Source organism: Poecilia formosa, unplaced genomic scaffold (assembly GCF_000485575.1).
Source record: "Poecilia formosa unplaced genomic scaffold, Poecilia_formosa-5.1.2 Scaffold491, whole genome shotgun sequence".
NCBI classification, from domain to species: domain Eukaryota; kingdom Metazoa; phylum Chordata; class Actinopteri; order Cyprinodontiformes; family Poeciliidae; genus Poecilia; species Poecilia formosa.
In genome coordinates this window covers 254,132-271,391 of record NW_006800430.1, presented here as the reverse complement: position 1 = coordinate 271,391, position 17,260 = coordinate 254,132, and the positions used below count along the sequence as shown (strand labels likewise).

At 39.5% G+C, this 17,260-nt stretch overlaps 1 protein-coding gene and 1 long non-coding RNA gene across 2 annotated transcripts in view; one reads left to right on the top strand and one right to left on the bottom strand.

Annotated features, from left to right (window-relative positions):
- Nucleotides 1-11,491, top strand: part of LOC107833977 (5-hydroxytryptamine receptor 2A-like) — a 45,926-nt gene extending 34,435 nt beyond the window's left edge. The window contains exon 2 of the mRNA XM_016664510.1: nt 9,563-11,491. Coding sequence (XP_016519996.1) covers nt 9,563-9,915 — 353 coding nt within the window. The 3' untranslated portion in view covers nt 9,916-11,491. The remainder of the gene's footprint in view (nt 1-9,562) is intronic.
- On the bottom strand, nt 252-5,627 carry LOC107833978 (uncharacterized). Its single transcript, XR_001659741.1, has 3 exons — nt 4,964-5,627; nt 389-437; nt 252-302 (listed from the first exon to the last, which is right to left on the bottom strand). It is a non-coding gene; the product is annotated as an uncharacterized LOC107833978 (long non-coding RNA).
- Nucleotides 11,492-17,260: the final 5,769 nt, after the last annotated feature.

Sequence of the window (17,260 nt, the reverse complement as noted above, 5' to 3'; positions counted from 1 at the left end):
ACACCTGAACAAACGTATTAACATGTGATTTTCATTTTGTTTCTTATTTAAGGGAAACACCGCAATGCAAAATTGTGTTTTTTCCACATTAGAGGAGTATAGACAAAGATTTGCCCACATTGGAAATGGAAACGCAGTTAACGGCTCTCGTTTTACCTTTTCAGGCGTCTTTATTGGCCATTACCTTCCTGCCGCCTGCGTCAAACTCACCATGATTTCTCTGTTCCTTCATTTCTTCTCTCACTCTCCTCTCAGTTGTTTGCCTGTATCCTCTCCTCTCCTCTCCTCTTCTCTCCTCTCCTCTGCAGACAGAGAGAGCTCAGTGAATGTACTTTTCACTATAAACATATTTGGATTGAACTGTGGCACAATTACTGTCACCTTTCACCTGCATGATGAAATGATAGTTCTCCACCCAAGCTGGCTGATGTCACTCTCTGGGAACAAACAATGGGAGGATTTTATTTGCGGTGTAGCTTCTTGCTCTCTGACTTATGTGTGCTGAGAATGATGGGAGTAAATAAAAATAAGTCCACACTGACAAACCGTTCTTTCAGTTTTGCATCAAAAGTACTAAAGAGGACAGGGTGAGCTCCAAGTTCTTGTTCACTGGCTGCAGTTTTGGTGGATTCTGTGTTTATTTTTTATGCCAACAAAGAAATGTTGTTTTTTTTTCTTTGGTTTTCAATGAGGTCAGGATGACAGTGGGGATACCTGGCCAAGCTGCTGTGATGAGAACATGGAATATGATGTCCTTGTGGGTGAAAGTCCAACCTGCTAACTGTGTAAAGCTCGGAGATGACTTCCATTAAACGCCTGTGTTTCCTGGGATTCGCTACATGACTTTTGGCTGAATTAATCGAAACACAGAATCAAGTTCCCTGCCACGTCGGCCACCTCAAATGCCTGACAGGAGACGTGGAGCAGTCGCTCCACGTCTCCTGTCAGGCAGACGTGGTGCAAACACCGTCGAAGTTTACACTTCGACGGTGCAGACTGAGTGTTTTGTATACTTCATCTTGTTCCATGACGTATAGTTCATGAACGCGGCTGAATGGACACGCAACCTGACTGCAGAAAGAGCCAACGTGAATTTAAACGGTCACCGGTTGCCACAGTAACCTGCCTTCGTCTTACTGTTTTAATCCACAGGCATGAATGAGGCATCTATGCGTTTATGTCTAAGGTTTTAGCATTGACTAGCATGTTGTCGGTGTACTACGGCTGTTTATCACAGCCTGCACTACAAAAAAAAACACACAGGTTTAAGTATTTCTGGTCTAGTTTGCACTTCAAATATGTTAGCGTACTTGAATTAAGACAAAACTAACTTAAAAGCAATTCATCAGCAAGATATAGAAGCTTGTTTCAAGCATATAATGCCTTGATATAGATGAAAAAATATCAATATTTTCCATTGGCAGGAAAATTGTTTTGTTATAAGTAAATTTAACACGGAGGTTTTTGTAGGTAACAGCAGGAACTATCGCCGTCCCTTAAAAACAAGAGTTGTTACTTTTTCTCCTTTTGCTTCTTATCTGATGTCTGCTGTTTTGTGCCAGACTTTGAAGGGGGATGCTGCTGTCAGTGTTGTTCTGCAGAGTCACCGAAATGTAGGCCAAATGTGTGCCGACGTCTGTGGGCCGGCCCGGCAGGCAACAGTGAGCAGCTACACCGAAAAAATGTTACAAAATTCCATGAAGGTTTGGCAATCAGTCAGCCTTGAAGGTGTACATTTGTCTATGTTATGTAAAATATTACGATTCCCTGGTCACAGTTGAGTTTGTGAAAATAATCTTGCAGTAAAAGCAGTAAAAGCATATGAAGTTCATATATGAGCAGCAAGGAAAGCCTTTCTTTTAAATGATCAAGACCTGACATTCAAAGGCCCCTCAGGGTTAGGAATGTATTTTCTTCCTGGTTCAGGAGTTGCAGAAATCCCCAAGATGAAAGAAGTCAACAGAGTCCCCACAAACCCAACAAGCAGCAGATGCGTGGGCCGGGGTGTGTGTGTGTGTGTGTGTGTGTGTGTGTGTGTGTGTGTGTGTTCTCGGCCTCATCCTTTGAGACGTGGAAGATCTAGCAGACAAATCCAATTTGGTGGTAAACAGGTGTGTTACGCCGAGCCAAGCCTGGTTTTGGAGTGTGGGAATCTGGAGTATTCAGGTGTGTGTGTGTGTGTGTGTGTGTGTGTGTGTGCTTCATGTGGGTGAGCTGCTGCGATGTACGTCGTCTTCGTCGTCAGTATGTTTCTGTTTATTTCTTCCTCCTTGCTCTCCCCATTCCTCTGCTCTCTGTATCTCGGTGGTTTCGGAGCCTATTTCTGATCAAATCAACCTTCCTGCCCCGTGGGAGCTCATTTCCCTGCTTCCAGTTTTCACTCCTTCTCCATCAGTTATTTCCATATTCCTTTGCTTTTCAAATGTGGAACACTTTGCCGCAAACAAGGTCATCCAAAACCTTTGCTCTTTATTTTACCTTCTTTTTCATTGCTTTGTTTATGAAAAGTGGCACTAAATATAATAGTGCCACTAATTATGCCATAATTAGTGGCATAATTAGTGCCCTAAACCATTAGGGCAAAAACCATTTTGCCCCAGTGGTTTAAAGAGAATTATCACCAGCTGATAATTCTCTTTAAATCAGAGCTGAATTGACTTAAAGGGTCAGTATTGTGTAAAATTAACTGTTTTGTCATGTTAAAATGTTATTCCCTCATCAAAAACAAACCTGGAGTGTTGCTTTGATTTCTTTGAGAAATCCTTTAATCTCCACGGCAACCATTCAGTTAAACGCCTTGGTGGACCTAGCTCCGCCTGTGAGGACGCAGTCAGTTTCCAAGCTTCTTCATCACAGAGCAGCCCTTCGCCACTCTGCTCCTTCAGACTAGCCAGCAGCAATTAGCAAATACACCTGTTGGAGCTCGTTATAGGAACTGCTTCTCAGAGCAATGCTGGTAAAAATGTTGTTAAAGGGTTAAAGAGAAACCATGTTGGGATGACTTCATGAAGGCAGAGTTTCAGAAAGAGCAGGAGCTTCTTAAAGAGACAGAGTCCCAATTTCAAGGCATTAAATTACAAAGTAAAATGTCTTTCAATTCATATTTGATATTTAAAGTATTTTTATAACAACTGAAATTGACAGTGTGTGGCTGGAAAACCCATTATACTTCAAAGACTTTTAGCTTTTTTGTCCATTTTTGTGCCCTGACAGATTTCACAGTTACAGCTTAAATCTCCAGGCTCCAGTGTCAGAGTCTATTGTGTTCTAGTTCCTCCAGACTCACCTCAGGGGGAAAAGGAGGATATTCCAGGTTTGGCTCACATTCCTTTTTCTCTTTATGGAGGAGATCTGCGAGCACGTTGTGTGGCCTTTGGTCACCTGGAGGCAGTCCCAGATATGTGTGTCAGCCGGGCCGCTGACTTTCATACAAGACGTCTGCCGCCTCACTCCCAGAGAGCATTCATAAATGTTAAAACATGAAAGCCTGGAGCGCAGCAGGAGCCAATATGGAAAGATATGAGAAATAACGGACCTGATCTAAAATGAGAAATTACAGAACGGAGCCGAAACCAAGATGTCTCACACACAGCAACCAGCTACAGAATGGTTTCCGTTTTGGGAGAACTGTGGCACAATGTGAATGATTTTCACAAACACACTAACTGAACCCGTCCAATGTTGATCATTAAGGTAAGCATTCAGTACCTTAGCTAAACCATGGAAAGGTGAAAAAAGTGCTACAACGACACAGTCAAATGTATGACTTAGCAAGTCATACAGTGACTGTTTATAACAGTGAATGGAGGCAGCAGAAAGTCTTTACTTTCTACACACAATCAGTTGTCTCTCTCGCTACTTAAACTCTGACTTTTTTCCACAATTAGAGTTTCCACATGTTGTTTGAACCCTAAAGTCACTCAAAGCTGCTGCTACACATGAGACGATTGACAGAGAAGTTACAATACCAACATGCTGTTTTCCATTTAGCTCACGCACTGAGCAAGATGTGAATCCCTGTGGAGGTTATTAATTCAGTTCATTTGCAAAATCTGTGGAAACTTTAGGCTCACAAATAACACCCACAGTCTCCTTCGTGACCTGTTATCTACATAATGCCACCATCCATATATTCATACTATAATGGTGGTTCTGTTGAAAAGAGGTTTTGCCCTAATGGTTCTTGTTTTGTCCTAAAAGAGTTTTAGAAAAGTGTGTTTCAGAAGAACCCGTCTACCTTGAAAAAGTCCAGCTCTTTTCTCATTTGTACCTTCAACGTCCTCGTCTCTGCTTTGACAAGTTCCATTCACTTACCTTCGTATTTATGTCCATGTAAATATGAATATAACATGCAGCCTGTATAGATCTCTTGTGTTCCTACTGTCCCTCAAAGGCTTTTCCCCTCTACAAGTAACGTTTATTTATACACATCTAAATGCATGCTGCGGTTCTTGTTCTTGTTCTGTGTACAAAACACTTTCCTCCTCATACACACACTTAAACATTTCTGACAGGAGATTCAGTAAATTATGCTGAAACAACTGGATTCTGGACCAAGGCACCACAACAGTCTGCTGCCTGTAGGCATGTTTGCATATTGTGCAACTTAAAATATGTTTTTCCTTTAAAGAATGTCCAACAAGAGTATAGTTAGTGCATGTTTAGGTTAATATAATCAGTGCGTTTTGCTGCTGAAACACATCAGCTCAGGAAATGATGTTTTATACATGAGACTTTTAACCAACATTCTAGTTTGACATTTTAGTTTGGTTTCAAAGACTAAGCTAAATCAGTAAACAGGAGTGAGTTGGAGGGCAGATTTCCTTTCAAAGTTAGGTAACAACATCACACCAGCAGTACATTAGAGGACGACGTGTTGTTCATTTCTGATTGAATAATGTCCCTGTTGTTCCATTTAGAACAGTAAAGGAACAACATTAAAACATTTATGCTTCACACTCACCATTTTAATGCTTCTTTTGCACCACCACAAAAAACGGACGTTGTTGCGTCTCCGGTCAGACTCTGTCCTCATCTTTGTTTTGTTTCCGGAACCTTAAAAAAAAAATTTATGGGTTCAGTTTTTCCATGTGTGAAGATCCTGATGAACCGTTATTTGGCTCATACGCAGGGTGAGATTTATGGAAAACGAAGCAGTTCATTCAAAATAAATCCATTCGGGTGTAATAATGAGCTATCTGGTGAATGCAGAGCTGAGTGTGTGGAAAAACTGAATCTGTAGAGCTGATTTTCTCTGTCGAACCGTCTTCAGGCTCCTAACATGACAGCTGTTATGTCACTGTTCGTTATGCCACATAAAAGCTTTTGATTAACAGCCTGCAGCTTTCAGATGGTGCAGTCACCCAGATTTAACCTCCCTGAGAGACTTTTCAAGTGATCGAATCTCTTTATGCCTCTGTCCATTTGCAAATCGATGCCCTGCGCTCTGCTAGCCGCCGTTCGTTCCTCTCTCCAGCCGCATCAAATACTCAAGATGTCTGATTCACTGTTCGCCCTGAGGGTTACACAATGAAAACACAATCATCCTGCACTTCCACTGTGGATGTCTGACTTCTCTGCTTCATCCAATAAATGGTAAAAGAAAAAAAAAACAGAAGAAAGTGTCAGTCAACAAGCATTTATTACACTGGCTGCATCTGCAACTGAGAGACGGTTGATAGGTGTGAAGATTTTTCTCTTTTTTATCACATGTAAATGTTTAAGACTTTTAATTTAAACACAAATGTAAAAAGCACAAGTGCCTGTTAAAACTAACAGATTATATCACAACTGCCATTAAACATTTGCGATGACCACTGTAATCTTTTACATGCGTCTGTTCTCAATTCATCTATATTATACAGGCTTTAAAGGTGCACTAAGTAACTGTTATAAAAAATAGTTTTTTTTGTTGTTGTTTTTTTACATGTTTGTTAAAACTGTCACCATGTCATGACAGTTTGTTAAGGAAAGTTATTTTCATATTTCCATTCTGCGCAATTATTTGGTCAGTGGAAACACAACTAGTGTCTCACAATAGGGAGGAGAGGCTAGATGAGTCTGACCACTCGCTAAAAATAGCAATAAAGTTGCCAAGTTGGAGAAAACAAAACAGCCAATGATGATCTGGCAACCAGTGCAGTTAAAGTTAAATCCACTCTTGTTCTTTGGAATAAAATAAGATCAAAATGATGTAACTCCACCACCTAAAGTCACCATGTCAGTGTCCTGATTATAGCATCTTGTTAAATTATGCTATCTGTGACACATACACTGTCAGAAGCAGAGCTGTGTCACCTAAAGCAGAGAAAATCCCACTTTCTTCTCATGGACCTCTTGTGCAGCTGCCACTGTGTAGGCAGTATGTGAGGCTCAATGTGAGGCTGGCAGTAGTAACGCTGTGGCCGCAGCGCCGCACACCGAGGAAACTCCCGGTGGCTCTCTGCAGACGAGCGAGGCAGAGGTGACAACGCCAGGATAGGTTGAGCCGGAGCCACAGAATCTGGAGGACGGCTGACGGCCATCGGGAGCAAAGGGTCGTGTCCCAACGGGTCTGCAGGGACTTTACCGGGACTTTCTGGATTGCATGTGAAGGAAATCTCCTTGTGGGGGATAAATCACGATAGATCTGGGTCATGGCCGTCAGAGACTGCGGAGCCTGTAATAATGTGATACTATCAGTCCCTGAGGGGGGAATTGTGTTTCCTCCTGAGTCTTTGTTGGGAAGTGAGAATGGCAGGTCGGCCACCGAGGAGCGTCTCTCCTCTTATTCAGATGTAAATGGAAAACTGAGCAAACACGAGGCAGATAACTGAAATAAGTCTGCAGATTTCATTCAGACTTTTATAGCTATGCAGCTTCCACCACAAATTAATGTTTCCAAATAGGAACAGTTTGTTTCCTTGTGATCTTATCAAAAATTGCAAATACACATTTAAATTAGTCAGTTCTTATCCACCTTATAAGGTTTTGGACTCTTTCTCTGCGTGAATTTTTCTTCAGATTCACTTTATTGTTGCTAGCAATTAATCGACTTATGATCAATTGTTGATTAATTAATTAGACTAAAATTAGTTCCAATCGATTAATATCTTCTTAGACCTTCTTTCAGTGTTGTAGTTTGGCCTCCACCCAGAAGAGGGCACTGCTGGTCATCCTTAAGCAGATTAAGTTGATACAGAAACAAAGATGGGGGAGCCAATCTAGATCGGGAAAGACAAACAGCAGTTTTTGCAGCGGTCAACCCTGTTGATGTAAGAGGTAGCTCAGGTTTTTAAGAAAATTGCTGCTTCTCAACTAATTGTCAGTTGGTCAATAACATCGATCAGCTCTAGACATGGGAGTTTTTAGATTAACCACAGAAATTTTTTAGAAAAAAATTTTAAGTTGTCAAAAGTAAAACATTTTTGACTCAGAATATTTCCAAAAGTGGAACATTTTCGATGTGGTAGAGTTTTGGGACTCACAACATAATGACTTATGACAAAACGACACTCTGCTGAGTCATTAAATATAACATCTGACTCTATTATGCCACATAATAAACAATAATATAATAGGGATTTAAGAACTATTGTATTATTTAGATTCAGTAACTAAAGTTTCATCTCGGTAACATGAATGTATCACACTGACTTGGTTCTGTATTTAAGAAAGGGTTTTATAATGTAATTTTTTTTCATTTGTTATGGAAATGACCAAAATATGGCCGCCTGCAAAGCAGAGAGAAAACAAAATGAGTGAAATTAGGGAAGTAGTCCGATTTCACAATGACATCCAAACAGAATCTGAGACAGAAAATAATAAAATGGAGAGGAAGAATAACAGTGTGATGGACATGTTTGAGAATGATGACAAGTAGAGAAAATAATAATAATATAAAAAACAATCATCTTACAAAAACAGGGGAAAAAAAGGAAGATAGAGCAGAACAGCAACAATGACGATGATGAGGAGGAGATCGTAGAGAGACTGGCGGTGACCATGGCGACGTGGAGCTGCGTGGATGAGTCATCTCCTCCCCAATAATGAGGGCCAGCGTCGGGTCGTCTCTCACCTGTCGGTTTGGGGAACCACAGAGGGAACGAAAACAGTCCTCCATGACCTGAAGGGCAGAGACGTTCATGATGATCTGGGTCTGATCCCCTGAATTACTTCTGTCTGAACATACCATCTCATCCACACACACACACACACACACACACACAAAAAAACACCTCCAATGAAAAGAAAGATTTTATTTAAAATTTTGATACTAAAAATCGTGTCCGGGTGGCTAACATGACCTCATTTCTTAAAACAATAATTATTAACATCTCAGTTAGAAAATGTGCATTTAAGTTCTTGTTAAAATCCAATTCAAAATGTGATTGAATGTTTTTTTTTATTTCTGTAATCTTAATTGGAAATCTGTCTGAAGATGAAAAATAATATTATAATATTGATAAAACATTGATGGTTTTAAGGTTCTATATTTTTTTGTAAAGCAAAAAAAAAATAAAAGAGAATAATTTTCAATACAAGGTCAGGTGATACAATAATTAGTGTCCTGAAAATACTTGTCATAAATTTGAAAGAAAAAAAAAAAATAAACGTAACATATGAGTCCCGTTTGATATTCTGTGTAAGAAAGTTTTCACTCCATGTTGCTGTTTTTTTATTTTTAGGCCGTTACGAGGCATATTGGTGAAACATGAAACTGTTGCTGCGCAAGTTACTCACCAGGTTGTTGCTAGGTAACCAGAATGAGTGAGTTAGTAGATGCTACCAGACTCGTTTAGCTAGCTAGCTGTTAGAGTTTGAGCAGCTAAAGCCTTTCCTCTGCCTACATCCCCCAGAATGCCGAGCAGTTTTGGATCAGAGTTCTGGGAAATTATTGAACATTACATCATGCGTAATATCTACTGTCATTATTTATGGCAATTTATATTGTTATTGATTTATTGTTGCGCGCTAACTGAAAGAAGCTGGAGCTGAAATTCACTGTTGGAACAAATAAATCAAAACCTTCATTCAGGTTTTGTGCAAGTGGTGGAAACAAAGCAGTTCAGCTCACCTGACTGCTTTTAAACTTGGATGTTGATGTGGAAGAACTACAAATAATTTGATCTAAACTTTAAATAATGATAAAGTGTTTTTCTTTTTCTATTGTCTTTTCTTTGTAACACCTTTCCATATCTAGTCCCTGTGCTACGCAGCTTGAATGACCGTTTTAGACCTGGTCCCTAAAAATAGATTCCCCATGATGTGTTTACTTTGAAAACGTGTCACATTCAGTATTCAGTATTGTATCAGCAGCTGAATGGACTCAACAACAACATCTATGGTGACGCCTGCTATAGAAGCAGCCACGAGTGTGTGTGAGTGTGTGTGTTTAGGAGCAGATGTGTAGGCCATCCCTCACAGTGTCATGTTCACAGTTTGTCAAAGATTTGGAAGAATTCGGTTACATTTGATTGGCTCATTACCAAAGCACTTATTCATGCATGATTTTCTTCCAGATATTCCTGTAGCATACCACAGATGTTCAGCAGCTTTTGTTTTTCCCGTCCCTCCTCTGCAGATTACAAGTGGCCCCTTCCCTCCGACCTCTGTCCGATCTGGATCTACCTGGACGTCCTGTTCTCCACGGCGTCCATCATGCATCTCTGCGCCATTTCGCTGGACCGCTACATCGCCATAAGGAACCCCATCCACCACAGCCGCTTCAACTCCCACACCAAGGCTCGCATCAAGATCATGGCGGTCTGGACCATTTCAGTGGGTGAGCGCACCAGGAAAAAAAATAAAAAATCTGATCCAATCAAACCTAATCAGACTTACGAAAAGGTCAGATCTCACACTTTTTCTGAGAACTCCCTGTTTCAGAAAATAAACATGATGGGGAGGGAGTTTCTACGGTCTGGCCTTAGCTGAATTGGAACAAATTTTTTTGTTGGGGAGAAAGAAAAAACTCTGAAGCTTTTAGAGTTTGGATTCTAAAATCAAAAATCAAAGGAAGTGTTTTCACACCTGATAGTCCAGTAGATTTTATTCAGTTAAATCTAACTGAGGACCAAAATTGCAACATTTGTAACGTTTTCATCTGCTGTGATTCTCTTTCATACTCTGTGTCAAATGAAACAAACCCTTTGAAAAACCTGTTCACTTCCTCGCCTGTGGGGGCGCTGTACCAAGAACTACTGATGGAAAAATGACACAAAAACCTCAGTAAAAGACACTGACTTCCTTCTTCCTTCTTCAGAAAATGTAAACAAAAATGGAGTAGCATCAGATTTTAGCGGTTGTTGAAATTGTCTTTTGCCTTTGGTAAGAAACTACGAGCCGTTTCTCCCGCCAGCGTTAGACTCTCACGTTTGTTTTGGTTGTATTTGCTTTTGTATGGGTTTTTGGTCTGCTTGGTCTGCTTGGCGTTCACCAATATGCATTCCAACCACGCCGGCGTTCACACGAACCGACCTGAGATCTGGGTTTTTAAACGGACCAGAGTTTGATTTTTTGGTCCACATCGTAGTTCACACCTCCCGAACGAACTGGACTTTCTAGTCAAATGAACCTGAGTTCAATTAAAGCAGACTAACCAGGGCTGGTGTGGGTGAATCAGAAGTCTTTAGTTTGTCCAGAATCAAAACTGCATCATGATTTTTTTTGTCCTAGTCTATGAATAAAAAAAAAACAAGCAGGTAGGGTTCAGTGGAATCCACCATCACTGCCTCATTTGAATTCAGCGAATTTCTCAAAGTCATCTCAAAGCTGCAGACATAATCTGGGCTAGACTTGCAGAAAACCTTCCTGAACAAACTTGCTTCAAACAGTCTGGAGCCAAACAAGCTAAAAAAGATAATTCAACCTGACCGTCGCTGCTGACGGACGGCCTCAAGCAAGAGATAGAGAACGAGAGAAAGAAAGAGAAAGTGTCAACGCCGGCAGCAGAGTCGGGAACTGTCAGGACACGGAGCATCGAGCAAAGCACTGCGGACGGCAGATAAGTTCAGGCAGAAAGAGAGCAGGGAGGAGGCAAGGTGAGAAAACAAAGGGAAGGTGAGGCAGAGAGAGCAGGACAGTTATTTAGACATCAAAGATCTCTGTGACATGGCTGTTTGAGTCATTACAGCATTTTAACTGTAGTTATTATTTATTTTGATCAATAGACTTAAAGCTGCAGTATTCAACTTTTATAAAGAATATGATTTTTACACATTAAAACTGCCACCATGTTGTGACAGTTTGTTACGGGGCAGATAATCTGACAAAATCGACCTTCTCTGCATCCTCCGTTAGCCGTCTGAAGAAATGTACCGCTCACGACCAAAAACAACCAGTCAGAGCCAGGAGGAGGGGCTTAGTGCTGTCAATCATCTTCATGTACTTGGAAGAAAATTTAGAAGAACTTGAAAATTTTGGAATATATTTAGTTGTGCGTTTTGTTTTGTTTTGTTTTGTTTTTTGTTGAAATTTACGCACCATTAAACTGCTTTGCTGTGTAAAATACTATGTGTTTAGTTTGTTGTTTATTTGGTAGGTAAAAGTAAAAAGTAAAAGAGTAGAAATTTGAAATTATAGCTAAAAAGAAAGATACTAAAAGTTTTGTGGCCCTGGAGTACTTTCAGCTTGACATCTCTGGGCCCCCATGCCAAAAGGTTCAGACATCTCTGTCTTAAGTTAAAGTTACTAGAAAACAATCTGAGAAAATAATTGCATAGTTTATGAATAGATGAGGACACGTCAACTACATCACTGAACTGTTTTAAATAATTTCTCAGTAAAGAGCAAAAAAGAAAAAAATCACTGAATTCCTTTTTGAAGTTGTAGCAAGATTTATATAGAGGAATATAAATTATTTAGATATTTTCTATGTAAAAAATAACAATTTTAATTTAAAATAAATATTCCAAAAATATGCATATTATTTAATTTATTATTATTCAGAAACGATAGTAAAAGAAACTGAAAGGACTGACAGATTAACCCCTTCCTGCCTTTCTGCCAACATTATTCGTCTCGACCCAACAGAAAGTTTACAAGTAGCCAACATGAACAACATCTTTAAAAATATAAGATTAAAATATGAAATGGATGTAAATGACTTAAATCAGGGGGTTTTGATTTTCATTTGTTCTTTGTTTTACGGTGAACATGATGTTGCTTCCTGGTTCATTATCATAATCATCAGCAGCACATGATGCAAAATAAAACGTCTTTAGTGCAATCTGAAAAAGCAGAGATGTTTCCATAAAAACAGCAAATAGAAAGCAAGCAATAATCAAAATAATTTGACAGAATCGTGTAGACACTCTGCCGGTTTCCACACAGTAGATTCCACCTTAAAATTCATTTCACGTTACACTTAACATCACACAAACTTTCTTTCTAGTTCCCGAAGGGAGAAACTGAGAAACGCAGTGATGTTGTAATAAGAAGGGATATAAATTTCCCCAAGACTTTTATTATCACTCTGAATTTCTTTACAGAGGACAATCAGGTCCTGATAATTAGCTTTTGCCTGTGCTTATAGATTTACAACTTTTACTCTGCTGCTCTTATTTAATTGACTACTGGGTCTCTGAGAAGTATATTTGATCATTTTGCAGTCAAATGTTTATGAGCGCACTGCCGCTGTAAACCTCCTGTGTGAAAGGTGGCGCCAAACACACAGGAGTTGAAGAAAACAGAAGAAAAAGAATAATAGAAAAGTGTGGAAATGCATCTTATTTTTCATTTAAACTTTCTATGTCCCATCGATTACAAAACAAACTTCTAACATTTGAAGCCCCAGAAGAGACAAAATAAAAATTCAAACATTAAGACATAAAACAGACCTGTGACATCCTTTTTCTAAAGTGACGTTCTGATACATTTTCCTACAAAATGTATCTCCATTTTTTTGTTTCATTGAAGTACTGCAGGTTTCATAAACTGCTGAACAAGTTGAAAAAAGAAATCACACAATTATTTTGATATGTTTATTTTCTTTAAGTGTGGCCCAGAAGTACTTTGGCAGAATTGGCCCACAAGACCAAAACTGTAGCTACCGCTGACCTAGAGATTTCATTAAAAGACTCTCTTTATGAGGACATAGAAGAAGTTAGACAACGTTAGTAGGTAAAAAAAAAAGCATTTATAATGATGGAGCCTTTTTAAAATAGAAGAGTGATGATGAGAGGAACTTCCTGCACTGACAATAAATTGATGAATTTAATTGCTGCCCTCCTTGAACACTGTCCAATAAAGAAACGACTGCTTTACGAATGCTTGTCACGTTTGTCCTACTTTTGAAGGACAAAAAGGTAATTTGACTCAATGCCTCTATTTCTGTTGCAGCTTCCTACAATAGACTAAATGATGAAGATGGATGGCTTATCTTGTCCACCTAACACTCTACAAAAATGGCTTTTTAAGTAGGTTTCTTTGACCTAACGGTGTCAAAACGTCTAACAGTGATGCTCAAGAATACAAAGGTGACCTCAGAAGGCTGTGGTTTGTTTTACTGTGTGTGAAACATGTTACAGTAAATCTCAATAGATTTGCATTGAAAAGTGAATTTATTTCGACAGTTCACTTCCAATAATGAAACTGATTATATTCAAGTTTGTGGTTGTTAATTAAAAGTTAAAAGTATATTGTATATTTGCTGAATACTTGCTTTAGGTTCCTTTTGAATGAGTTCCGTTTCCAACCAATCAGTTCTAGTCATTCTGTAGACATCAGTACATCGAGGGAAAGTCCTGCTGGAAAATAAAGCCAGCATCTACATGAACTTTGCACGAAGCACGATGAAGAGCTCTACAACTGGTTGCTAGCTGTTGCTAGCCGATGACACGGCTGCATCACTGACTGGAAATGTCACACAGGACCTGAAATATCTTGGATTCTCTGCCTCTCTACTCTCTCAAAAAAATAACTTTCATCTGAAAAGAAGATTTTAGACGTCTGAGCAAGTCTTTTTTTCTCTTTAACCCAAGTAAGATGTTTATGAAGTTATCTATCGCGATAAGACACATGATTAACATCAATAGCTAATATGTCTAAGAATTTTCATAATTTCACTGAACTCCCATCCAGGACCGCACGGCATTCTGGGGGATGTAGACAGAGGGAAAGGCTTTAGCCGCTCAAATTCTTGCAGCTAGCTAAGAAAAACTGCAGTCCATCAACTAACTCACTTACTCTTTGGTTACCTAGCAACACCCTGTTGTGTAACGCGCGCAGCAGCAGTTTCATATTACTCCCAACGTAGTCGGTCGTAATTCTCGTCCTCTTGTTCTAGAGGTAGAACAATGTGGACGTCCGCTGGACAAGTTCACGCAAAGGTAAACATTTACGACGGCGGACGCGTACTCTGTGGTTCACACAGGAAACAGTTCAGCGCCAAACGGTGTTACATCAAACTGTTTCTACACCGAGCTCGTATCAAACAGTCGCAAGAATGTGTAGCGTGACTGCCGCCCCAACAGGTGTGTGGCGGCCGCAGTGCTTCATGACAGCTTAAAAATATAAAATAATGAGGTTAGAGTGGAAGGAGGAAACGAGTGCAGCAGCTGAGGAAGACATTGTGCTTCAAAGACAAAAGGTAACGTCGCTAGTTTGGCAGTATTTTGGGTCGAGCCTCGTAAATCTCCTCCACATTCTGGAATCAGCTTTTCTTCACAGTCCTTTAAAGGTCGGAGTCATCATTGTTACTTGTGCAACTTTTTCAAACACACTTTACTCCCACTCACCTTTTTATTAATGTAATTGGAAACAGCACAAGAGCAGCCAGCTCCTTTTTAGCAGTGACCTTTTGTGGCTCCGGTCTCCTCATGGTCTGTCAGTGACTTTCTGCTCAACAGCTTTCAAGCCGGCTCTCTTCCTCCTGGCTTTGGAGATCATGACACTGTCATGAGATAACATTTCAGTGTTAAAAATCTGTTTTTTTTTTCTTGGTCTTGAATTTTCTGAGGAACTGAATTGAGGGTTTCATTACCTGAAGGACTCAACATCATCAAAAGAAAATGATTTTTCCCTTTTAGACCCTATTATTGGTTTTATGTGACATTCTAATCTTCAAAGAAACTACATTTCAGGGCTTTATTAGCTGCAGGCTATCATCAGGTAAATGAACAGAAATAGACCCTTAATAAATCTACTAATACTTGAGTCCTCTTAAAGCTGCCTATCTTAAAAATCTAAACACCAAATATACCTAAATATGCATTAATTCACTCAGTGCAAACAGTTGCAGCCTTACATCAGAAGTGCTGATTCCATTGGCAGATTATTTCATTAAAAACATAAAAAATGTCTTGTGAAATAATCTGCCAGTGGAACTAGAACTTTTCATCAATATTAGTGAATTGTTGACTTAAAACAAGCTCCTATATCCGAGGTTATCTTTGCTCTTGTCAAGTGAACTGAGATATTTGCACTAGAAACTTGTCCAAAAATACTTGATAAGATTTTGTGTTTCTGCAGCGCAGAAAATTTCTTTTCCAGACGAATTCATCAGATGAATATTTCAACAGGTAATTCTGATACACAGTCCAGCAGCGGTGGGGGAGAAATTAATTCTCCTAAGTATGTCAATTTGGCAGCTCTATTATAAGTCCAATTAAATAAGTTCAAAGAAATAATTGTGCATGAATAAGTTAAACAGTGGCTCGTCACACTGATCACCGCTAAGGGGTCCAGGTGGGACGGAAGACGGGGCCAAAGCCAAAGATAGAAAAACCACCAGCGACCTTTGGGCAAAACCGAGTCGGCTTCCCTCTGAACCCGAGTGCTCATTAGACCTGACAATCCCCGTTTCATTCGTCGTGTTTTCTCTAAACTTTATCGACCAGATGCACAGGGACTAATTCTTCGGAGTCGGTTGTCAGCCTCAGTTTGATTCCTGCGCTCTCCCCGAGGCTCGGGGATCTGCTTTGCGTCGCCTTCACTTCATTACCCCCGTCACTCGGAGCTGCTGGGACTGCTAATGACCGAGTCCTGGCCGAGCCAAACGGGTTTGAATTAGGCCTTCCTTCCTGGTTCTGATCCAGATAAGAGAGTGACAGCTGGGACCTGTTCATTATTTACACTCTCTCCTCATGAAACTATTTCAAACTTTTTGTTCACTTTGGGGACAATTTCTGACTCTGTCGACCAAATTCAATTAATTTTAAATTAAATGTCACTCCCCTAAAAATGAACAAAGGTTTTTCTGGACACGCTGCATGTTATCGGTTACAACCAGAAATTTTGCACATGCACACAAAGATGTGGGATTAAAACTATTATTTTACTTGCTGTTCTTATTCAAGTAGTAGAACAATGTCATCAACTAAATGAAACCTGGATATGTAGGTTTTATTAGTTTAGTGTGGTGCGCCACAGAAAAAGGGAAAATAAAGCAGAAAAACCATTGAAGAAAAACTCAAAGCTACTAGCATTCTTCTCTTTTCTCGCTCTCTGTATCGGCTACGCTGCACTCAGACCGGTTGCCATAGCAACTGACTGACAACAGCTCCGCTAATATTCCAGGATTGAACACCAAAAAACACACATAAATTTCCCAAACAAAGAACAGAACATTCAGTCTGTTACAGTTTTATGTTGATGCTAATCTTGTGATTGCTAATAAGTGATCATCTGTACCCAGCAGTGGTTCATCAGCTAATTTGAACACCTGCTCTACTGATGATCTGTCAGAGTTGGTGTGTTGGTCACCTTTTTTTTTTTTTTTTACTGAACTGAAACACAATGAATTCCACAGCATGCCTACATGTTAAAGTTGTCAAAGTCAAGCTAGCCTAGCTGACCTACTTCCCTGACCCTCCCTACCTGTGAAATGTGATAACTTTTAGATCTTGTTCTCTAGTTGTCATAGTGATGAAAGCACTGGATCTTTTTTTCTCAAACATACATTTAAGATTGAGCTAATTATGTTGACAACTAACCGATGGCAGTCATCGTCGGCTCGTGACTTCATGTTGCAACATGTCTATACAAACGAGGCTAAAATGACTTAACCACACATATTTTGTCAATAAATACAAAAAAATAATACAAACTAGAAGCTGGAACAAAGTTATTATAAAATATATAAGACGTAATTAAAACTAAATTAATCTTTCTTCTAGATGTGAAAACACACTGTCCTTAATAGAAGGTATTTATTTTTCAGTAAAGATGTTATGAGCCTAATTTATCTAACTTCACTTCAGCTGGTGAGACATGGACTAGTTTTAATGAGGAAGCAGCTCAGTTCTATATATATATATATATATATAAAATAAAAAACAAG